The sequence below is a fragment of the Mesitornis unicolor genome, unplaced genomic scaffold (genome assembly GCF_000695765.1).
Source record: "Mesitornis unicolor isolate BGI_N332 unplaced genomic scaffold, ASM69576v1 scaffold52508, whole genome shotgun sequence".
Taxonomy (NCBI): domain Eukaryota; kingdom Metazoa; phylum Chordata; class Aves; order Mesitornithiformes; family Mesitornithidae; genus Mesitornis; species Mesitornis unicolor.
The window spans coordinates 4629-27339 of record NW_010203562.1 but is presented as its reverse complement, the minus strand read 5'-3'; the positions used below and the strand labels follow the sequence as shown (position 1 = coordinate 27339).

At 37.5% G+C, this 22711-nt stretch overlaps 2 protein-coding genes across 3 annotated transcripts in view; one reads left to right on the top strand and one right to left on the bottom strand.

Annotated features, from left to right (window-relative positions):
- Nucleotides 1-171: 171 nt before the first annotated feature.
- On the top strand, nt 172-8786 carry MLH1 (mutL homolog 1). Its single transcript, XM_010190733.1, has 11 exons — nt 172-310; nt 864-957; nt 1892-2045; nt 2726-3084; nt 3867-4015; nt 5468-5576; nt 6242-6305; nt 6840-7004; nt 7480-7572; nt 7949-8062; nt 8596-8786. The coding sequence occupies exons 1-11, from the start codon at nt 172-174 to the stop codon at nt 8761-8763; spliced, it is 1608 nt and encodes a 535-aa protein (XP_010189035.1). The 3' UTR covers nt 8764-8786.
- A 3104-nt stretch (nt 8787-11890) lies between these two features.
- STARD3NL (STARD3 N-terminal like) overlaps nt 11891-22711 on the bottom strand; it is a 13811-nt gene continuing 2990 nt past the window's right edge. Inside the window, exons 2-8 of one of the 2 annotated variants that reach the window (XM_010190731.1) lie at nt 21968-22045; nt 19874-19951; nt 18121-18174; nt 17904-18021; nt 15856-15954; nt 13140-13209; nt 11891-12373 (exon numbers count right to left, since the gene is read on the bottom strand). In XM_010190731.1, coding sequence (XP_010189033.1) covers nt 13157-13209; nt 15856-15954; nt 17904-18021; nt 18121-18174; nt 19874-19951; nt 21968-22045 — 480 coding nt within the window. In that variant the 3' untranslated portion in view covers nt 11891-12373; nt 13140-13156. The remainder of the gene's footprint in view (nt 12374-13139; nt 13210-15855; nt 15955-17903; nt 18022-18120; nt 18175-19873; nt 19952-21967; nt 22046-22711) is intronic. The other variant, XM_010190732.1, reaches the window with a different exon arrangement.

Here is a 22711-nt window from a genome sequence, read left to right as displayed (position 1 = left end):
CTCAGCCCATCGGTTCAGCCTGTCCAAATAAGGTTTGCACTGTTGTATTTCTTTGTTATGCATTTTTGGCTACTACTAATGCATATAAATAGAATATAGAACAATTTATCACTACCTGTGAGTATTGTTTGAGATTTGCACCAACTGAAAAATTCATTTTTTTGTGTGTGTATGTGTTTCTGTCAAACTGTCAATAGGGAACTGATAGAAGTGGGCTATGAAGATGCAAATCTGGCATTTAAATTGAAAGGCTACATCACAAATGCAAACTACTCTGTGAAGAAATGTATATTTTTACTCTTCATAAACCGTAAGTTTAAAACAAAAGTACAGCATGTTGTATAGTCACGTTGCTTACAAAATAAGCATAAGAACAAAACTTTCTGAAGAACTACGAAATGTATGAGCATTCTTCAAAACCACTAAGAATAAGTATTACAGTTATTTGTAGATCTTAAGGTGTTTTTCTGCTTGTAATGTGGATCGTGCTTTGCGCTCTAAATAGTGGAAAGCAGCTAAAACTGGGCCTAAAGAAACGTAAGCTTGTGCGGTATCATGGTTATGATTGTGTCCTGCCAGCTTACACAGAGGAGTGTCTGTATCAGCACTGGCACGGGATGCAACAAACCATGACTGTATGAAATAATGAAAAGGTAGTCTGGTTATTTCAGTATTTGTGCAAAAAATACTTCTAAATAGAAAACACACTAAGAAGATATTGCCTGTTCCTGGTTTTATAAGAATAAATAGGCCTCAGGAAAAACAGGTATAATGAATGCCCTTTGAAGATACAAAGTGTGAAGATGTTGGTCTGAAGGCGTAGTTGGGGCTCTCTGAAAATAGCATTTTGTTCTGTGTTTCAGATCGACTGGTAGAGTCAGCCGCTTTGCGGAAAGCCATAGAAACCGTGTACGCTGCTTATTTGCCAAAAAGTACGCATCCATTCCTATACTTAAGGTAAAGTAACGGGAAGAAGTAGCCTTTTAATGCTATCGTGTAGGATATGGCTAGGGTGAGTAGGTTTAGAAGGACATTTGTGTTCCTGATAGTAGTCTTAAGCAGTGCACTGAAGTACTTAATTGCCAGACAGGAGATAACTAAATCATTATAAAGAAATCTTAAAAAGATGGGCCTTATTTTCAGAAATAGCTAGTCTCTGTAATCTCAGCTTACGTCCTCTCATATTATAGATACTCTTCACTTAGGAAATCAAGTTACTCTTGGAATACAGTGGAGCATTTTGGACCAGTCAGATCACTTATTCCAAACTCATTAATGTTTTACCTTGCTGGGATTTATATTTGTATTTTTAACAGTTACTGTTCTTAGTATGCTAATACAACTAAAAGTGATTTTTTTTTTTTTAAACTCAAATATTAGCTAAAGTTGAATAGAAGCTGTCCTTTAAAAATTGAAGAATATGGCATAGAATGGAAACCCTGGCTTTGTAATTGCTAAGCAACTGAATCTCTCCTTTCACCAGTCAAACACTGATATCCAGTGCTAACAATAAAGTTCTTGCATTGCAGCATTTAATGGAACTGCTGCATGAATTATTGCTACATGACAGGGCATCAGAAGTCATTAACTCATGAGACCCTGCAAGTAAAAGATAATTCTAAAAGCTGGTTTTTGTAGTAGTACGATGGAGAGATCAATTTAAGTTCGTCACCTATGTAAGCTGACTATGGTGAATTTGGAATAGAGTTCTTCAGAGTAATTATTTTTAATGCACTGCAGATTTGTTTGGTATAACTTTAAGAGGTTGCAGGACTATTTTGGCTTCTCTGCATGTAACGGCCCCAAGTCTGACAAATTTTATACTGAACCAATTTGTGCCCTCTCTGCCATCCATGGGAAATTTTAGATTAACTTCTAAAATGTTTTCCAGCCTGGAAATAGCCCCCCAGAATGTAGATGTGAATGTGCACCCTACAAAACATGAGGTCCATTTCCTCCATGAAGACAGTATTCTCGAGCGTGTGCAACAACATGTGGAGAGCAAATTATTGGGCTCCAATTCTTCGAGGATGTACTTCACTCAGGTGAAAAGACATCTGAAGTGACTGCAGCTCTGCACTATTTTAACTGTCGTGGATAATCTGTACAATCTATGTGGTGATTAATAGTTATCAATATTATACTGATAGCTTGAGATCTCTGTTTCCGGGATGAAATTACTTTAATAAACCAATGTTAACAATGAGGGAAAAGAGAAAAAAATGTATGAAAACATTTCAAATACCTTTCTGTCAAGTATCTTATCAGTCTTTTTCATTGTACAAGTACATTAGCCTTCACAAGTGGTAAACTGTTCTTTATTCTGCCCTGGTTTATGTGAAAGACGTGATGAGGAAACTCTTCTGTGTATTTGACAACACTTTGGATTTAATCTAAACAGAAAATTCAGGAAGATTCCCTAACTTCTGTTTGTGTAGAGCATAGTTTAAGAATTATAACTATGATCTGTAAAAAACTCACAAATTCCCTTGTGAGTTTTTACATTAAAGATTCTCCCTCTGGGACAAAGGAGTGCTAACTACGAATTTTGTTAACTGGTGAGATTATGCCATTTATGCTATGTGGCTACCAAGTGCAAAGCTAGCAGCCTGTTTAAGAAGTTGACAGTGTTTGATGCTGTAAAAAGTGTGGCTGATCTTTCTGTGGTTTGTTTTTGTTGTTGTTGTTGAAACTCTTCTCTTTACTTCCCCGTATCTCAACGAAGACGTTGCTTCCAGGGGCCGATTGCTCTTCCAGTGAGGTTGTAAAAGCAGCAGCAAGCTCTTCTGGGGTTACCAAAGGACCCAGCGATAAAGTTTATGCACATCAGATGGTCCGCACAGATTCCCGAGAGCAGAAATTGGATGCTTTTCTTCAGCCAGTGAACAACCCCTTGAGTACAGGCCCCGCTGAAGCGACAGCAGAGGTGAATGCAGGACCTCCGGAGGGTGCGGTTAGGCCACAGGATGCTGAAATGGAAGATGTCGGTGATGTAGTTGAAATTGCTGATGTTCAGGAGGACACAGCGAGGCCTGGGGGGTCGAGTGAGAGAGGACGCCTGTCTCCTGAGACAGTGCCGCCTCGGTAAGTCTCACTGTTCCTGAGGTCAAGGCAAGGCTACCTATTTATTTCATGGCATGGCCATGAAACTGAAGTTTTTTTCTCATCTCTTTGCAATGCTGCTTTTTCTGAAGGAAAAATTTCCTTAGAACATTTCCATGGCATTTTATTGAGAAATTAAACCTCCATCTGTGAACTGTAAATTATATTACTTGTGATAAATTTTGTAACTGGAATGAGATTTCCATGCATACTGAAAGGCAGGAAGCAGTATAAATAATGGCAGTAACTTCAGTTTACGGAGATTATTCTGCTCTGTCTCTCTTTGGAGGCCCTCCTTTTGTGGAGGGGTGAGGGATAGAAACTACATCACTGAATTTTGCAGACGTTACCCGAGCAAAGATAAAAGTGCGGTAATCTTTTTACAGCTCCTGCAGAAGTTGTTATGAGAGGCCAAAGTCTTCTGAGGGAATCTGATTCCCCCCAGTATTACAGAAAAATGATCATGAAAAAGAATCATTAGAAATATAATTTTTTGATGTGTTCTTTAGAGCCCAATTCACATGGTGCTTAAACAACAAATGTCTGTGATTGGTATTAGAGCTGCAAATGCTCTTAGGAACTACCTTTTCCTAACAAATTATGCCTTAGAAGTAAAATAAAACAGGCTCTTTGGGAAGCTTTGGGAAACTTTCTGCATTTCCAGTGTTAATGTACAGCAAGTGCACTGAGCATCCCATCTGCTGGTGCGTTTTGCGTAAGTGATAGGAGAATTGAACACAGTTCCTTTTGTGTTGGTATTGCAGAAAGAGACCACGGGAAGACGCAGACATAGAAATGGAGAAAGATGACACCAGACAGGACATGACTGCGGCCTGTACCCCTAGACGAAGAATTATCAATTTGACCAGCGTATTGACCCTCCAGGAGGAAATCAGTAACCGGGCACATGCAAGTAAGCAAGCCTTTTGCTTCTCAAGGTTACTGGTATTCCACCAGCTAAACAGGATTGTTTGAACTGCTGAGGAAAAAGATATTTAGAAGGTGGCCCAGGGAGCTCACTGCTGCTAAGTGAGCTTTTAACAGAAATATTTGTTAAGTGTCAAGGGCCAAACTTGGACCAGGCAGCTGCTGTACTGAGCCACACTGGAGGGCTGTTTTAACAACTTCCACGTACGTTGTTAGTTGGTAGATGTTCTAGGCTTTCTGCATATTTGGCAAACCTTAACTTGCATCATAGCTAATAATGCTATAAAGTCACAGCTTGAAAAACTATATTCTTTTGTAATTTTCAAACAAATGGCAGAAATACGGTCACTACAAAAATTTTGCTTAGTTGCATGACTGTGAAGTAGACTGGGATGGGCTTGATAAACTCAGTTTTTACTTACTGCTTTTGCTTTTCGTCTTCATTTGTATCTGTTGCACTTAGATGAAATTATTTCAGTTGCCTCCAGAGTCATACTGAGTCACGTAACACATATTACTCAGTTAGTGTAACTGTTGGGAATTTTGTGTTCTGGGGTTTTTGTTGAATTTATATTGACTTTTCTGGTAATAAGAATTGGGGAAAAGCTCCACAGCTAAAATGGCTAGACTAACAGCCACCTGTAATAAATAACCTTTTTATCAGTTCATGATCTTTAGACAGCATGTAATTACATTGTACTTGTGCTCCAGAAAAAGTTTTTAATTAGGCTGGTAATTCTGAGCTGGTGATTCCATACCTTACTGTCACTGTTTAAATAGTGAAATCAAACAGTTGTCCTTGAGCCATAAAATGTCCAAAACTGTGTCAAAATACGTGGTAGAACTTGCACAATTGCTTGAGGTTATGTCTTGTCTTCGCTTTTTGTGGAGTGCCTAAAATGAACTCATAAGAAAAGTCAGATTCCATAATATGTTTTTAAAATATATGTAAACAAGAAGGCCAGAAACTTACTTTGGAAAAGAAAAATAAAATAAATTATGGACCTATTCTATCATGCTTTCAGAATGTAGTCTGACAGTATTAGATTTTGTTGCAAAGTTGTTTCACGTCTGCAGTTTTCTTTAAGGCATGACTGTGCTTCCATACTTATCTCCTGTGGCTAGAAACAAATTTTTAAGGGCTATTCAAGTCAAACACAGGGATTTTTTAAAATTTGAATTTGTAGTTAAACTTTTATGTAACTATACTTATGTTTTCATATATATGAAGTGTATGCACACAAATGATTCATGTTCAAAACATGGATAGTTGGTAGCACAGACTTATGAGAAGCAGGGGTGCAGTAGCAACTGAACAGTAATCTGAGACTTTAACACTAAAAAGACACAGATGACTCAACAAGATACATTAGGGCAGGGTTGCATATATATGAAATTACATCTTTTTGTTTCTTCCCCGCCCCTTCAAATGTTTCAGATCTTCAGGAGATGCTACGTGATAACTCATTTGTTGGCTGTGTCAGCCCTCAGTGGGCTCTGGCCCAATATCAGACAAAACTGTATCTTCTCAATACAACAAAGCTCAGGTAAAGAAGCTCTTAGCTGTTTGGCAGTGGAAATAACTACAGAATACCAAGCTAACTAGAAGAAAAAAAAATGCCAGCTACTGTATTGTGTGCTCACAGATGGGAGAAGGGAATGACTTTTTATTTGCTTCATGATAATCTGTAGTAGCAGCTGGTCTGCAGCACACTGTATAAAGGTAAACAAGCAGAGGTTTCAGTAAAGTCACTTAAAATCTATCCAGTTGCTTCTAGAGAAGCTGCAGGATGTGACCGTAACACACAGTTAGTATTTTTGCACATGAACTCTTACTGGGCCAGCTACAGCGTTTGTAGCAAGTAAGAGAATATACTTAAGATTTGACATGTCTGTTTCCAAGCTCCTGTGCATCTCTTGCAGTGCAGCAAAGGATTAAAGAGGTTGAAATAAAGGTGTCTGGGAATAAACCGATAGAGGCTGCATGCTTGAGTATGTAACAGTTCTGCACCAGTGGGGGTGATGTCAGATTTAACTGTAAACATCTAGATAGCATGTGTTAATCTTAAACTGTTTAAAGTAAGATCTTTGTTAATATGAATGGATATGCACATGTGATATTTCCAAGATGACCCTTACTTTATCTCTTAATTATGGTAACTTGGAGATACATGATCCTGTCAGTATGACTAATTTTTGCACTTCAATTTAGCCAAGAACTCTTCTACCAGATACTTATTTATGACTTTGCAAACTTTGGAGTCTTAAGGTTGTCTGTAAGTATAATTTTACATTATATTCTAGATTTTTAAAAAAATTATTTATTTACAGTAAGACTGTCCCAGACAAATGTATAGTTTTATAGGTGGAGTTTTGTCCACTACAAGAGTGATGTTTTGTTTCTTTTACAGTAATAGAACGTAGAAAACTTGTTAGTAATTTTGTAGCTACTACTGTGAGCTGTCATCCTGGCCGCTTGTTATTAGCGTCACTTCTAGATATTCCCAAAGTTTTGCTGTAGCTCATTACATTGGGACAAGTAATTAATTATAACAGACAGTCTGTCAGAAATACAGTGTTGAATGCTAGCGCTTTTTCTGTAAATACCACACCAGTCTGCAGGATTCTGGATGGCACAGAATCGTATCAAAAAGAAATCAATACATTTTAGACTCATTACGATAAGCAGAACTGGTTGCTCTGCAGGCCAGCAATAGTATAGTACAGTTAATTTATATGTGAAGGAAGAAGCTGCAGATTTTCAGTAGTGTGTTGATTGTTAACAACTATTTTGCCGTCTGCATTTTTAGGAGCCAGCTCCTCTATATGAGCTTTCAATGCTTGCTTTAGAGGATCCCCAAAGTGGCTGGACAGAAGAAGATGGCCCAAAAGAAGGGCTTGCTGAGTACATCGTGGACTTTATGCTAAAGAAGGCTGAAATGCTGAAAGATTATTTTTCTCTTGAAATTGATGAGGTGACTGCTGCTCTTATTTCTGACAGTAAATGGTGTTGGTAGCAGATAACTGCAGTAGTTTGCTTCCACTGCTTACTGGAGCTAGGTCTTAGTAAGATTGAGGTAGCTTACCTCTTTCATTAAAAATGCTCAGAACTTACATTGCTTTTAGAATGGGATTACTCAAAGTAGTTTATATTTAATTAGCTACCAAATAATTTAGTCATTGTGTGTGTGTTAGAGAGAGAAAGATTTGTGTAGACAATGGCTAGAGGTAGAGGAGGAAGCAGAATTTGGATCTCCCTGAGCTGAGAGGTTTAAAGCCAGGCCTCCCTCACAAAGTTAACCACCATCACTAACCTTCTTCCTGCAATGTCTGCCTGGCATTGCTTACTAAGTCTGGTAAGAATCAGTCTTACAATAGGTAACAGTTTTGGTGTGTTTACTGCAAGAAAGAACATTTCTTTTGTACTGAAGCAGCAGTATTGTCTTGCAGGAAGGAAACCTTATTGGGTTACCACTTCTGATAGACAACTATGTTCCACCACTGGAAGGACTGCCTATGTTTATCCTTCGCTTGGCCACAGAGGTATGATCTCTTCATGATTTCACTTATTCACAAATTATTTTTTCTCTTTAGGAAAGAATGAAGTGAATCAAATAATTAATCATAAGCTGCAAAGGAAAGCCTGGAGTTGGTTAAATGTACTGTTACACGCTCCAAACATTTTTGCTGTGGTTGCTGATTAGTCATGTTTTGCCTCTGCATCTATAACTAATAATTGAATGAGAATATATTTGGATTTGAAAGCCTCCACTTCTGCCTCTTTATATTTTTTTGTTTGTTCTGTGCCTTTATCTTATCAGCTCAGAAATGGCCAAGGCATTATTACAACTTTTCCATACTACAAATTTCTATCAAGTCTCTGACTGCTATTTGGATTCTACTGTTTTTCTTGTAACAGGTAAACTGGGATGAAGAAAAGGAGTGTTTTGAAAGCCTAAGTAAAGAAATAGCTATGTTCTACTCCATTAGAAAGCAATATATAATAGATGAAGCCAGCCTGACAGACTCTCAGGTATGACAATATGTAACTAGTTTTACAAACTAACAACTAATGCCACACAGGAAACTTCTTTTTCAGCTGTAGACTTCTATTTCCAGCTCTTGCTTTCAGTGAATTGAATCAAGTAGCAGTGTGTCAAGATTCTGAAAGACTGTGGCTTTCATTTTCTGAAGTAGTATATGTATTGAGAACCTTTTAACTTTGGGTATTGTAGTGTACTTAATATTACAACACTCCTTGGCCTCTGAGTTTGGGATGTATTTTTTTAACCTGATGTGATAAATTTCTATAGCAGAATAAGGATGCATATACATTAAAAATGTAGTCTGCTTGTGTCTAAGTATCTGCTTAATCATTCAGTTAAGCTAGCCCATTCTGCAGGTGACTTTTCAGAGCTTAAAATTACCTTGACTGTATAGAATTAACTTCCTTAATACCAGCAGAATTTGACAATCACTGTAGTCTTACATAATAAAGTTTCTTAAGGAGTGCTCTCCAATTTCAGTTTGTTTGACCTTTTTTGTTTTTCTGTATTTCTGTTTCAGAATGAAGATTCTGACTCCGGTTCAAGAACATGGAAATGGACTGTGGAACATGTACTTTACAAAGCTTTTAGGACTCATCTTTTACCTCCTAAGCATTTCACAGAAGATGGCAACATTTTGCAGGTTGCTAACCTGCCTGACCTGTACAAAGTTTTTGAGAGATGTTGAGCAAGTAGTTAATTGTATAGACTGGTACATAAAGCATTCTGGTTTATTTAGCAGAGGATAAAAGTAAAATCGCAATTAGAGAAAGAGGGGATTCATTATCACACTAACATGTACATACTAGCAAATGGTGTATTTTTCCTTCTATTAGGAAAGAATGAGAACAGTTTTGGCTATGTCTAAACCCATTTGAAGTTCATAAAATAAAATCTTTGCCATTAAGCAATACGCTAATAGAATGTAACTTCTACTGAAGAATATTAATTGAATAAATTATGAAAGTAGATAGTTTAACTTAACTTAAAGTACTCACATTTCAATTAAGTTTGCTTCTTGAGTGAAAATGGAAACAGGAATCCTTGGACATTTTGAAAACAGCTCTGGTACAAGATCAGCATTAACATTCTGGACTGCAGAGATCCTGAAACCTGCTTTGCTTTGAGATGTACTCCTGAAGGCCAGCAGTTTGCAACAGGAAAGGATCAGATATGAGTACCAAAGAATGATTCCTCAAATGTTTGGCTTCTGCTGGTCTCAAGCACAGTAAATATTTCAGGGTTGCCGCTGCAAGTGTGCTGTTCATTTCCCACTTACGATGTGCCAGCTTGAAAAGAGTGGAAGTTCTTAATAGCATTCACTCTCTGTAGAGAGTAGGCTATGGGCAAAAACCACATGGTTTCAGAAAACACTTTCTTTCTTTTACTGTCCTCCCTTTGATGGCAGTCCTGTCAATGAGAACTGCTGGAGCATTGTGTCTTCTTGAGCCAGCCCAGCCCCACGGGGAATGTGGATATGTGGCTCACCCTGCACAGGCAGAAACTGGCCTCAACCTACTTATTACTTTGTGGGCATGGGGGAGCACCATGATGTAGCATATAGGGACTGGTAATGGGAATCACATCTGTATTGGGATTCCCCTGTATAGTGTCCTTGCTACAGCATCCTTGTCTGGTTATTTCACCATGCTGTTGTATCAGTCTAATAAATCCAAAATGCATGTAATGCCTAATATACTGAATAAGTAAATTTGATATTAAACAGCAGTGATTATTGATCAGTGGTGTGCACTCTCACACCATGTAACAAATGCCAGCTTCTGCAGGTTCCTGATCCCCCACAAAACTAACCACCCAGAAAATCTTAAGTATGTTAAGTTATGTATGTTCATCTTCTTTTTGGTATTTCATGGAAACCTGATTATCTAGTCCCAAGCTGCTGCCACAAAACTGAAAAATACTTGTAACAAGGCTGAAATATGTTTCGTTTTTTCCCAAAAGTTTATGTAGTTCAGAGCTTTAAGCAACCTGATACAGATTAATTTCTTCTTAATGGGAAAAATTCTTGCAAAATGTATTTTGAAATTATGATTGCAATAAATCATCCATCAAAACATTCCTAAGCCTGACATGGATTACAGAATGACAAGCAGCTAATGGTATCAGTTTGGTCAACAGCCTGCTGCATTTTAGGGGGGCAGTGGGGTTTTTTTTGCTTTTAGATTCTTAAATGAAACATACGTAAGACTCATTTCAACTCTCCTTTTCAAGCCAAATAAAAAGAAAACCCAGCACATTACAAACAGGAAGAAGCAAACACTGAGAATAGGCTGCATTTCTTAGATTCCCAGAGGAATTCCATATTGCATATATAGGAAGGTATTCAACTAAAGTCACGCTCCTAGCTGAAGTTCATAGGTTTAATGGAACTTTTGACCTCCTATCCCAGATGCATTTTTCTCACTGAGTTTAATATTTGGTTAGGAACACTCCAGCACTGTTAAGTGACAGGTTTTGATGTATTATTTTCTACTAATGGTTTATTACCTGCATCCTCTGGAACAGATCTTGAATATTCTGAAGTCATGTAAGTGACAGACTCAATGCTTATTTTTTTCATCCAGCACTCATGTAAGAGTTTTTTAGAAATAGCACACTGGAGCCAGTGTCACCACTTGCTGCCTTCAATGTACATGGATTTTCAATGTGAAGGGAGATGGAGTGCCTGTCTTTTAGTCATACAGTTACAGAACTGTTATCTGGAGGAAAAAGGCAGTTGATGATTTTGGTGTTAAAGCTTGATAGCAACTGAAGTGAAATGAAACAGCTGTAAAAGCATTCTCAAAACATCTGCTTAAATGTAGGTCCTGCAGACTTCCATAGTCATCACCTTCATCTCCACCTTTGCGTCGCCTTTCCCCTTGCTCTGCCCCCAGAATGGTCTTTTCTCAGTGCTGTAGCTCAAATCCAACAGGTCAACTAAGCAAGTGATCATGATTCAAGCCCACTTCTAAGAAATAATGTCCCAGCCTGCTTGCAATGTCTTATACCCAAAGCTGGTGAGTTTGACAGCTGCAGTAGCTTACAAGCCCCGGCTGCTAGTTTGCCGATTTGTTGAGACTGCATAAGGAGAAGCCAATGTATGTTTTAATGCTTTGAGGACTGGCTTTTAGTGGAAAAATCCTGTAAACTGAAATTACTACTTCAAGGAAAGTAGTAATGACTGCAAGAGACAGACCACAGCCCATCCTGTTTTCTACCCACTGTGCTTCTGTTCCACAGCAGTGGAAATACCACAAAGCAATATAGTCCATACGCATGAGTTAACGTGGGAAGATTATGTTGGTACTTAATATTTGCTGGGCAGGTTGCTAATAAAACCTAATGGCTGTATTAAGAAAGCAACAACACACATTCCTCTTATAGGCAGAAATAAGGTGTTACCTAAACCTCTTTTGATCAAGCATTGGTCAAGCACTTAAGATCTGTATCTGAAAATACATACACACCTAAACGAACGAACTACTGACTGCCCTTCCTTTCACTACTGGGATAATACCAGTGTTTGCAAAGGCTCCAGTTTCCTCCATGAACCTGAAGAACATCCCCCATGAGAACAAGAGTGAAAACTAAATTATTTCAAAAAGCTCCTTGCATCCTTTTGATATCACATATACAGCAAATAAAGGATGTTCCACTACCACTGCATCCCTACAGGCGACCAAACTGCACACCACCACATTTTACACAAAATCTATGCAAACTGGAATCCTCACTACCCAATAAGAAATAAAGGAGTGGAACGTGCAGATTTTCAGTTAATAAAGCAACAAAATATCATAATGCATTACCGCGTTTTAGCATCTTTATTTTAGAAAGTGAACACATCCATTAAAAAAGAAAATGCATGGAGTTAAAAAAGTAAACATAAAACTTAAGACAAATTTGCAACAACATAAAATAATTTTACCTAGTGAGTCCCAACAATCATTAAATACACTTCCACCATAGAGAAGTTTTACTTCATTAAATTACCAGTCTCTTGATTAGGTACACAAGACAACACTTTCCAGTAATTACCTAGTCATTAGAAGATCAACTTCAGGATTCACTGAATAATAAAATACATCATGGACAAATATTTTCATGCCACCTGGGAGGCAACCTAATATACATATGTCAACAAGGTACACCTTTGTGAGGTATTACAGTACATGGGAACCATTCCCTTTGCTTTCTAATGAATAAATTCTCCTGTCAGCAGCTCCATCAGCAAGTCAGCCACAGCCTCTTGCCAGTTTCCAAACCCCAACAACTTCCCTCAAGAGATTTTCTTTCTGTAACAGATAACACAAGTCAGGATGAATGAAGATGCAAGTCAAGACAACAGCTATTGAAAGCGAGGAGGCTAGAAAGAAACAGTCATCCACTTTTCCAGATGAGCACTAAAGACTTCAAATCAGAAGCTTCAGCTTCTTAAGAACATTTAATACCTCCTCTCACTCGAGCTTCATGGTGAAGTGAAAGGATGAGGCAAGATAATGCCAAGAGTAAACAAAATAATTTCCAAAATAAGGACATAATCTCTCACATTGAACCAAAAGTATACTACAAAAATCTTAAGATGCAGCTACTCCAACGTAACCCATTTGTAGTATTAAACAGACTGAGGAGGGGAAGCATTGAAGTAGTTTTGTCCATGCAATCTTCAATATAAGTTTATTTGTGCTAGACCTAAATGAATTAAAATCTCTTCGTAGCACTTTTGCATTGCCACCTCCAAAGAACTCTCTCTCCCTGCTTCAAAAAAAAAGAGGAGCTTTTACACATCTGATCCACCACGCTTCTTTCCAGAAGAGACAACAAATAAATGCTTTTTACACTGTACTGCAGAAATGCTCACATCCCTGGGCCTGGGTTAGCCAGAACTCAGCAGTCTCAAGAGCCTGGCAGGGTTTCCTGCTTGAAGGTTGCTGAGACAGACAGACAGACTGGGTTCAAAGATGAACTCCTAAAAGTTAGCCCACTGTTCAAATCAGTTGGGAAGGAATTACGAAAAAAAATATTTTTAGGAATATTCAGGTTCTATGCAAAGGAACTTACCTGCTTTCTAATATTTGCTATACAACTGGTTTTTCACTGTCTTGCTTTTCTTCAGAATCTTCATCAGATCCTGAATAGAAAGACAAAAAAGCTATTAGATCAGTTGAGAGAACAAGGAAAAAAAAAACCCCAAAACAAAAAGAAAGGAGACCACCACTGGTAATGGCTTATCAAAAGCCAACTCAAAGCAACTATTGCCTATAAAAATTTTCTTTTTATGTAATGCTTCTTATCTTTCCAGATTTTTCAAATTGAAGGGGTTTTTTTAACAGTCATCCAACCCAAAACCCAGCACTGGGATCATTCTTGAGACACCTACCCCGTCAATGGATTCAGTTAGCAAGTGTTTAAAGTTTTCACTCAGCACACGACCATCAACTCCACATTTGTCAAGCACATTTTCCTACTTACTACATCCTGCTCTTTGGAAGACAAGTCCAGAAGACACTTTCAAAGCAGCCAGAAATACTGCTTTACAAATTAATAAACTCTGTACCAAGTGTTCTGCCAAGAGATTATCTCACTGTAAGCCAGAAACCAAACAGTTCCTTCTGCCCATTTCTCCTCGTCCCCCTGCCTGCTCCCAGTTCTCTGCTGAAGGCCCCCAAAAGAAAGCTTCCCTGGCTATGTGCCAAGAGAGCTCCTGCTAGAGGCACGGCTCTACAGGAAGGTGGCTTGATAGATCAGTTGTTTCAGGGAGAGCAAGAAGATACCAAGCAAGCAGGGTGAGCAGCGCCGACCCAAAGAGTTCTGGAGATCTAATCCAAGCTACAGATGCCTCTGCCCACATCTGAGGTGGCAGTCAGCCCTTGTCAGGGCTGAGGAAATTATCAGCCCATACATTTCAGCATACACGTCTTAGGCGGCTTAAATGAGACTCCCATGGGGTAGGGGGCGGGGGGGAAGGTAAGGAATTGCCTGGGATAAAATACCTGGGAGACTGACTGGGGTTTTTGCCATCAATTTAAAAGCTGAACTGTGGACCTGTACTGCCTCTCAGAAAGAAGAAAGAAAATAAAGAGGTGTTAAGCATTTGGTTTTGGGTGTTTTTTTTTTCTCAGACTGCTTTGAAGTCCTTCTCTTTCCTGGAATAGCATACCTGCCTATCATTTTGAAGCTCAAATTGTACAGAAACTGTAGAAATTTACTCTTTCCAGGTTGATTTTCCACTTGCTACCTCCAGAATGATTACCTGGCAATCAAGTCTAATGCCGAGGATAAGGGGTAAACCCATATGAAGAAGTAGATGGAAAAGGGTATGGCCCTGGACATGTGCCTCTTCAAAAAAGACATAAAAAAATAAAGATGCTGCAAATTCCAGCAGAGCCTGTTTTAAATGTCACCTTCTGACAGCAAACATTTGTTTTTAGACATGTTGCCATGTCAGCAGAGGAGTTTATTCTCCTCTGCATGATCATGTGGAATAGTTTATCTCTAAATGATTTTCCAATCAATACATAAGGTAAATTGACTGACAATTGCTCTCTTAGAACAATCCACAGTTTCTCTTATCTGAAAGAAATGCAGAATTTTGAGAAAAGTATTTTTAATTGTGAGCTATTCTTACTGTACATCACCTACCAGTTTCAGAATACTTTGTGACTATCAGCATCTATGTGTTTTTAGTTCAAATACATTCATTTGACTGTTCCTTTCACTTCTCACACCCATAGAGGGTGCTTGGACAAGTTTATTTGGCAGTTAGAGCAGAGAGGGTGGCACGTGAGCTGCTACGGAAACCCAGGTGACAAGCAGCAGTTCGGTAAGCTGAAAGCAATGGCACAGTCATATAAATCTGTAGTCATCACATGCATGCTGAGACACGATAGCTCACTGCCCATGCAGCGCTGACCCAGCCAAATGGCCAAGGAAAACACAGCAGCTCCACTTACACTTCCTATCACACTGTATATTCTATTGACAAAAAAATCCCCAGGCTGAAAACAGTATAATACTTCCAACCATTATTTCTCAAGATAGATTCACAGCTTTAATGAAAATACATTTTCACTTTGAATCTTTAGTTTATACTCAACATTGCCTTAATGCTTTGTCATCCCTAGATGGAGCTCTAAGTCATTCATTATGCCAAGATGCTCTGCTACCATAGACACAGCATTAAACTGAAAAATATCACCAACATGTATAACTCTATAATGCAAGACAGGCAAATGTATCTACAGCAATAAGCAGATAGTAATATTTAAATATACTGAATAATACAGCACAGCTTTACAGAAGAGACTTACACTTTAGGGTAAGAAGCTTGACATAGAATTTGAGAGTTCACACTGCATCCTCAAATAACTCAAATCCACTCAACCCATACAGAAATTACTCATTTCCTTGAAACGAGGAAATATGTTCTTAAATCTTGCAGTATTTCCATTTATTTTTTTAGCTTGCTTCACCTCATACCTCAACTAGAACGAAGCATGTGATACGCAGAGCTGAGACCTACTTTCTTTGTAACAGCTTCGGGGCATGTCCGAAGCCCCATTAACTACATGTATTGCAATTCATCTTATAGGTAGTAACTAAACTGAATTACTGAATTTAAAAAAATCTTTTATTTTAGGTCTGCAAAGTACACTTTTCATTTAAAAAAAAACCCACCTTTTTTTTTTGCTTTCCCCACCTTACCCTCTGAAGTGGGGGAAAGACGCAGGAGTTTAATGTCAATATGAAAAATCATTCACTATGTGAACATAAATACCTGCTACAGATTCAGGAGGAGAATAGAACTGCCCATCAGAGAGGACTCCTGGGTGAAGAAGAGCGGCTCGTTCAGAAGCATCCTGTGCTATCAAAAATCCTAAAGGGGAAAAAAACAACCCAAAAAAACCAAATCCCCAATGTTATCACATAGCACCTAAAGATCAAGTATTCATGAAGAATCATAAAGACTGATGTATTATATTAGCATTCCTACCAAGTTACTTCTGTAAATAAGTATCTCAGGGGAAAAAGCAAACTGTTAATTTAACGTTTATGTCTTCTACATAACTTCAGGCAGCTAAGCAAACTGAAGTACTCTAGCAAAACAGAAGTACTCTGCACAGGAATTAAGGAATCATTCTTTCTACTATGTACAACTGCATGATTAGGATGCTATATGTAAATTTATCAATATCCACTACCTAAAACTCTGAAATACATTTTTAATGATCAGTGAGCTGTCACGCATAAGAAAATAAGTATTTTTCTCACTTTGCCACTATAAAACTCCTCATGAATGGTTTGCTTTCATCTATCTGTCTCAACATACCTGGTTAATCCAACCTTCAACTCCTTTAGGCTCAATTTCATCTAGAATCAGGAAAACTATTTAGAAATGACATGAGGCTATTCCAGTGTGTTTAATATAGGACAGAAAACAAAAGAGTTGGGAGAGAAGCTAATTCACCTCATCCTTACTGCCATCAACAGGTCTTCTGAAAATAACAGGGCAAAGATGGCATTTTAGGTCAACATAAGGCTATTGAACTTCCATCCTTTACTCTCTGCCACATGAAGACTAATGGGGAAAAAAAAAGAAAACCTTGATGTTTTACTGAATCAGGAGGGCTATCTGACGTAGCCAGTAGTTATTTAAAAAAATGCATTTCTAACTCAAACTACTATTTCTATCTACCAAATTACCTTATTAACAAGTGTCACTGAATCCCACAGGGATATAGCAATGCTATCTCAATTTTATGAATATGATCATCAAACATTTACAAGTGTATGTATCAAACACTTTATTTGTCTATGAATATTCAGTATAAAGAAATGCAAAAGTCTGAACTTGTTAGATTTCTTATCTTTTGAGATAATAGTGCGATACAGCTTTATTTCCTCACCCCTTCAAAAGAGAAAAGAAAAAAAGTTATTGTAAGTTTCCCCTTTCTATAGGCAAAACCCAGTGTACTAATTTAACAAACTTCTTTGAGTGGTGGAAAAGAGAAGAGAAGGAATTGAAGCAGAAAGCCTGTATTTCAAATCACTAAAAAAATGGAGGAATCCATGCCCATGTAAGGTTTTTGTTTTTACCCAGCAGGCAAACATGAGCTTCCAACAGGGTTTCAGACTACTGTATTTCAGATAGTGATGCACAAATAACAGCTTCACTGTATTAGAGCTCTCCTACTGTTGACACTAACAAAACATCTGTAGTAGAAATCTCCGCTTTCTTTTCCTCACCACTCAAGCAATATTTTCCTTCAACTAAATCAATGGGCTCCCTCCATTTAGTTGAATACATCAAGCTTCAGATGACCTGCTGCCTCATCTCAAAGAGGCTGAATTTCCTACTTGCTCTGGTCTTACTGTCTGTGCATGAAGCACCCTCTACAATACTTCTTTGCTTTCCCTTTTCCACCTCAAAAGAAGAGGCAGCGACGTTGAGTCAGTTATTGTGTCTGTTCTTCTGAGAAAAGGAACCAGTGACTTATGCACTACCCAGAAAACATAACATTTTACAAGCCCAAGTCAGTTAAATTTTCATGTCTTAAGCATACAAAATTATATACCTCCTAAGTGGTTCACAAATTGCTGATCTGGCTCTTGTAACTTTCAACTTTGCCTCCCTGAATTAATTAAAATCCCACTTCTTTGAAGACATATGTTCCTTCCCAGAAAAAGAAATATTATGCCATATGATTTATTTTTTCCCACAGCTCTTCAAATTTTGAGAAGCTGAAAGAACCACTCTTCTGCCAGATAATGTGAGTTATGAATGTTGCCAACTGCAGTGATTGAGGGGAAATATCAAAAGCTTACTGTTTTCTTCTTCAGCTTCTTGTGGTAACACTTTAAAGTCCAAGAACCAAGTTTCAATCCAGGCAAGTATGAAGGATATGATGGGCAGCACATAGCCAAAAGCACCCTGTGAGAACAGCTTGCAGGAAACAAAACCACACAATGTTACAGAAATTACCCTGAAGAATCTTGCTTTCAAGAAAACAAAGTAAAACAAGCATTTGATTAGAATATATACCTGTGAAATAATTACTTTTGCTAATAAAAAGGCACTGGTCACTGCTGTTGTAAACTGAAAGAGACAGGGTAAAAACAGTTAGGACTAATAATTAGATTTACTTTCTCATTTCTGCCATTATCTATCAGTTCCTCAAATATTTACCAACAACAGCAAGATCGTAGATTAATAAGACACAGAGTATGATCCCACTAACTTAAAGTGCTATTAAAATAACCTTCTCAATATATATAACTTTTAATACAGACATCTCAAAATATTGATTTCCACACAGCAGATAGGCAGTTTAGGAGCTACACAGATGCTGAGTTATAGAAACTGTGACCCTACTGTATAATGAAGATGCATTATTTTATTCACCAAGTCTCTTAAAAAGTAACGACATACGTATTTGGAAAAAAAGCAATTTGGAAAAACAGCAATTGCTTCAAATGCTTTTCACTACCATCCAAATCGAAAGATTTCAAATAACAAAACATCTTTGCATGAGTAAATTTGAATTAATATTCTAATTCACATATGATACTGTGAAAAATTAATCACTCTGAAGACTCGATATCCCTTGACATTTAAAAAGTGGCAGGCTGCACAAAATGTCTGAAAAAAAAAACCCCAAAAAAGCAGTGGACAAATACTGTTCACTTAAGCAAGGCTTCTAACTCTATTAGTGGATTTGGATCCAGCAATTATTTAAATAATAGCAGAATCTAAGTAGCTTCTGGTAAGCAGAGGTAGGATTTTAAGATTAACGGCTTCTGCAAAACCTTCAGTGGAATTTTATATACGTACTGCTCACCACCATGACGAGTTCACTCTTACCACCTCACAACCAATTGCATTAAGCTGGATGCCATTGGAAGAAATACACTAAAGCTACACAACTAAGAGTAAGGGATTCTGGGAGGCATGCACTTAAAAATAAACACAACTAGAGCAGCAGTTACTGTTATGCATGTGTTTGCATCATGCTAAAAACAAAATTTCAAAAAAATCATGACAAATCATCTCAGATTACTAAACACACTGCATGCTACTCACTTGAAGAAAGTTATACATGAACACATTCTACATGCACCTACTACGGTGTAAGGGAAAAAAAGCCTAAGATTTACAATGTACTAAGCCAGCAATGTGCCTATTGTATTACAATCTATTGCATTAACTGGTGAAAGCATGAATTTGACATCAAGTTTTGCATTCTTCCTCATCCACAAAATACTGCATTAAAGATATTTGCTCCAATCCATGGAAAAAGTTACCATTGCCAACAGTTCTCAAGAATTTTCCTTTCTAAGAAGGGATGCATATTCAACATTTTGTATTGGAGCATGAAGCAATAGAGGTGCTAGTGCTCTATGGCTGGCATCTGAAAAGCTGAGAATGAGGGAGTCAAGGGACAGCTGGATCACTGGTACAATAATGCCAGTTCTTCTTTTTGAAATATAGTTCACTATTTCATGTGCAAATATATCTCAGACATGAATTAACAAGACAAGCGGTTATGAACAGTCATCCGTACTAGATTCAAAATAAGTCTTCAATGTCTATTAACATTAACCACACCCACTGAGCTACTGAATTCTTTAGACTGAAAACATTCCAGAAGAAAAATTTTCTAATCTGTTACTGTACAGTGATTTTTTCTATATAACATCAAGATGATTCTTAACATACAAGCGATAAGAGGCATCTAAAAATTTTGTCTGGTTGATCCATTCTACTTAAAACTCTATTATGCTTGGCTACTACTCACAGCTATTGCCCACCAATGGCGCAGTCTGCACATTGCATATGCAAGTATTAACACCTTAAATCGAAAGACTGCCAGTAGCTATAGAGAAAGGAAAAAAATATTTGTTGGTTAATTCAGAACACAGAAGAACTGCATGATTCTCAGCTCACTGAAAATACTGCTTACAAAACAACTTAAAACAGGACAATCTAAGTTATGTTACTGGAAAACACATTTGAACATGGCTTTGCTTATAAAACAGAAACAGAACATCATTTCTCATTTGTAAAGCAAATGGCATTACTCACAGGTCTACAAAGGCTCAAAGATGCAAGCATGTGCAATTTCACAAATACAAGAAAGCTACACAAATCATGTTCTTGATCATTTGATCTGACTGGAATCTAAGCAGTTAAATCTAGACACAGATAATCCAGCAAATACCTTGAGCATCACTGTGCATCCCACTAATCTTAGTGGTGTGCTACTTCGCAAGAATATAATTAAAACTGTAGACTTCACAAATGCAATCAGAAAATGGGAAGAATTTATTTAAACAATTTTCTACTTACTATATTTTTAGTATTTACTGAAATACTAACGTTGCAACAATCAATTATTCTTTATGGAGATGCCTGCAGAAGCAAACAATTCCAAATATTTTGCAGTAAAGAAATGTAAGTTACGTATTTCTAGGCCAGAAAATGATATCAAAAGCAAACAAAGGAGATTTCTAAATCAGGGACCCTAACCCTCAATTTCCATGTTTATTCTTTGACAGTAGATTGCCTATTGCCTCCAGCTTGTCTTAAAAGATGTGTTCAGAATCTAGAAAAAGTGAAACAAACACTTAAAATGAATTGAAGTCAAGGACAGACATGGCCAGCAGTACAATGAACCCATTTAATCTTATGCAAATATGCATGTTTCAGTGATGTGTAGTAGAAACAGAAGAAATCCTGTATAAGCCCACAAATAATTTTTCAGAATTCAAAGACAGAGTCCCTTCTCAGGGAATAAAAGTCTTTTATTTTGAATTATATTGTTTTAACCCTTGGTTCACCTACAGGTCAAAATAATTTCCAGAGCATAAACATTTAGAGGTAACATTTCTTGCTTTCTGCAGTAAGGTGTATCATGGAGAATCTGATGAGACAGAAAGGGAGAAGTAGCATAGTTTGCTAGCTTACAAAATTTGTGTATCTATCTGGTACCTCATTCCATTTGACACAGCAAATGGCCCAGCGCAGAAGCAGGGACAGGTTTTTACACCAGTTTCAAAGGGAGATTCTGGATACAGCCATCAGTATAAAATGACTGATCCCAAACCAATTTACCTCTGCAGGGAAACAAGATCTGGTAGAATTAATGATCTCACAAAAACACGGGCCATTTAGGAGAAACTTAAAGAAACAGCTTTTACGTAGACATCAGTAACTCCAGTCCATGCAGTGCAAAATGCACTGCAACTACAGAGCTACAGCCATGCTGAAGGACACAATTCCTAACACAGTTGAGCTCCTCTCACGTGCCTAAGACTCTTACACATTGTAAAGGAGAACTGTACTTCACGTCATCTTTTTTTAGTACAATGTTAAAAAAACCTGTTTGACTTAAAATACAGGAATCTGAAAAAAACTGACCTATACAGGCCAACATGGGTACAAGTCTTTCATCACTGCAACTGACTTATTTCTGTGGGAGGACAAAAATGTCAGTTCAAACAAAATTATTTTACAGTTGCAGGATTATTGGTCTTGTCATTCTAATGATAATAATCTTTATGTTATCTTTATGATAATAATAATCTTTGTGTTACATTCTTGATTAAATTTTGAATCTGCTTTTCTACCCCCTCCAAAGCAGAAGATACAATTTAAGTGTGCCCAAGCATCTCTATGCACAAGCTTCACAAGTGACTGCTGTCAAAGAAGACTGGGCAACCACTAGACGTGTAAAGTTTGGTACAAGTCCTTCCAGTTTAAATTATCAAGAAAAGATAACTCTTTCACAGGACTCAAACTAGGGAACATCTGTGGAAGAAGGAACACGAGAAAGCTATACCTTTGCTGCTTTTTAATTTTTTTTAATTTTTTTTTTTTAAAGAACACTTACAAATATATCAAAATACGAAGAAGAGTAGTCATATTGCAGGACTTCTTTCTCTAAGGTAGTCTCAATGCCTCCTTTTACCTACAAAGAAACACCACCACATACAGCTTTAGAACAGAAGCTACTGAAGGCAAAATACAAATCTGAAGAGTGAAATTAACAGTTCCCCACTGATGTACAAAAAGATTACTAAACTAAATACAGAGATCCTATATGCTAAGAACATGGATTTCAAGAGTAGCGTCCTCATTTATTTTTCATTATGGTATACACTTTTCAAAGTGAAAACATTTAGGATTATCACGTGGCCTATACAAGCTCCATTTTAGACCACCCCAAAATAAATGCAAACAAGTTAAGGAAAGAAGAAATTCTTAAATGTAAGGTTTCTTACACAAATTCGCAGAGCATTTTATGTCTCGTAAGCTGATCACAAAGCCAGCCAGAAACTAGTTCTAGTTAGCCACATGTTAGCAAATAGGAAACAAAACAGTAAATTAATTCATACTCCAGATCTTTCGCTTAGCAGTACACATACTCTTTGTTTTCAGAGAACTAAGCAAAAAAATCCCACTATAAAAAACACAGAAGGTGTGATTATAAGAATATTCTCCCCACAAATAATTAATGCCCAAGTCTAATTCTTTCATTTCCTTGAGGGGGATTCAAAATTACATCTTCCTTGGCCGCAGGACTTGTCACTTTCCTGTTCAAACTGGGTTGTCAGAAAATCATTTAGGATGTATT

Bases quoted from the DNA above. Each gene is read 5' to 3' on its own strand.
- MLH1 (XM_010190733.1), top strand. From the start codon at position 172: ATGTGTTTCTGTCAAACTGTCAATAGGGAACTGATAGAAGTGGGCTAT. The intron at 3,085-3,866 runs GTAAGTCTCACT...TTGGTATTGCAG, and splicing joins CCTGAGACAGTGCCGCCTCG to AAAGAGACCACGGGAAGACG. The intron at 8,063-8,595 runs GTATGACAATAT...TTTCTGTTTCAG, and splicing joins CCAGCCTGACAGACTCTCAG to AATGAAGATTCTGACTCCGG.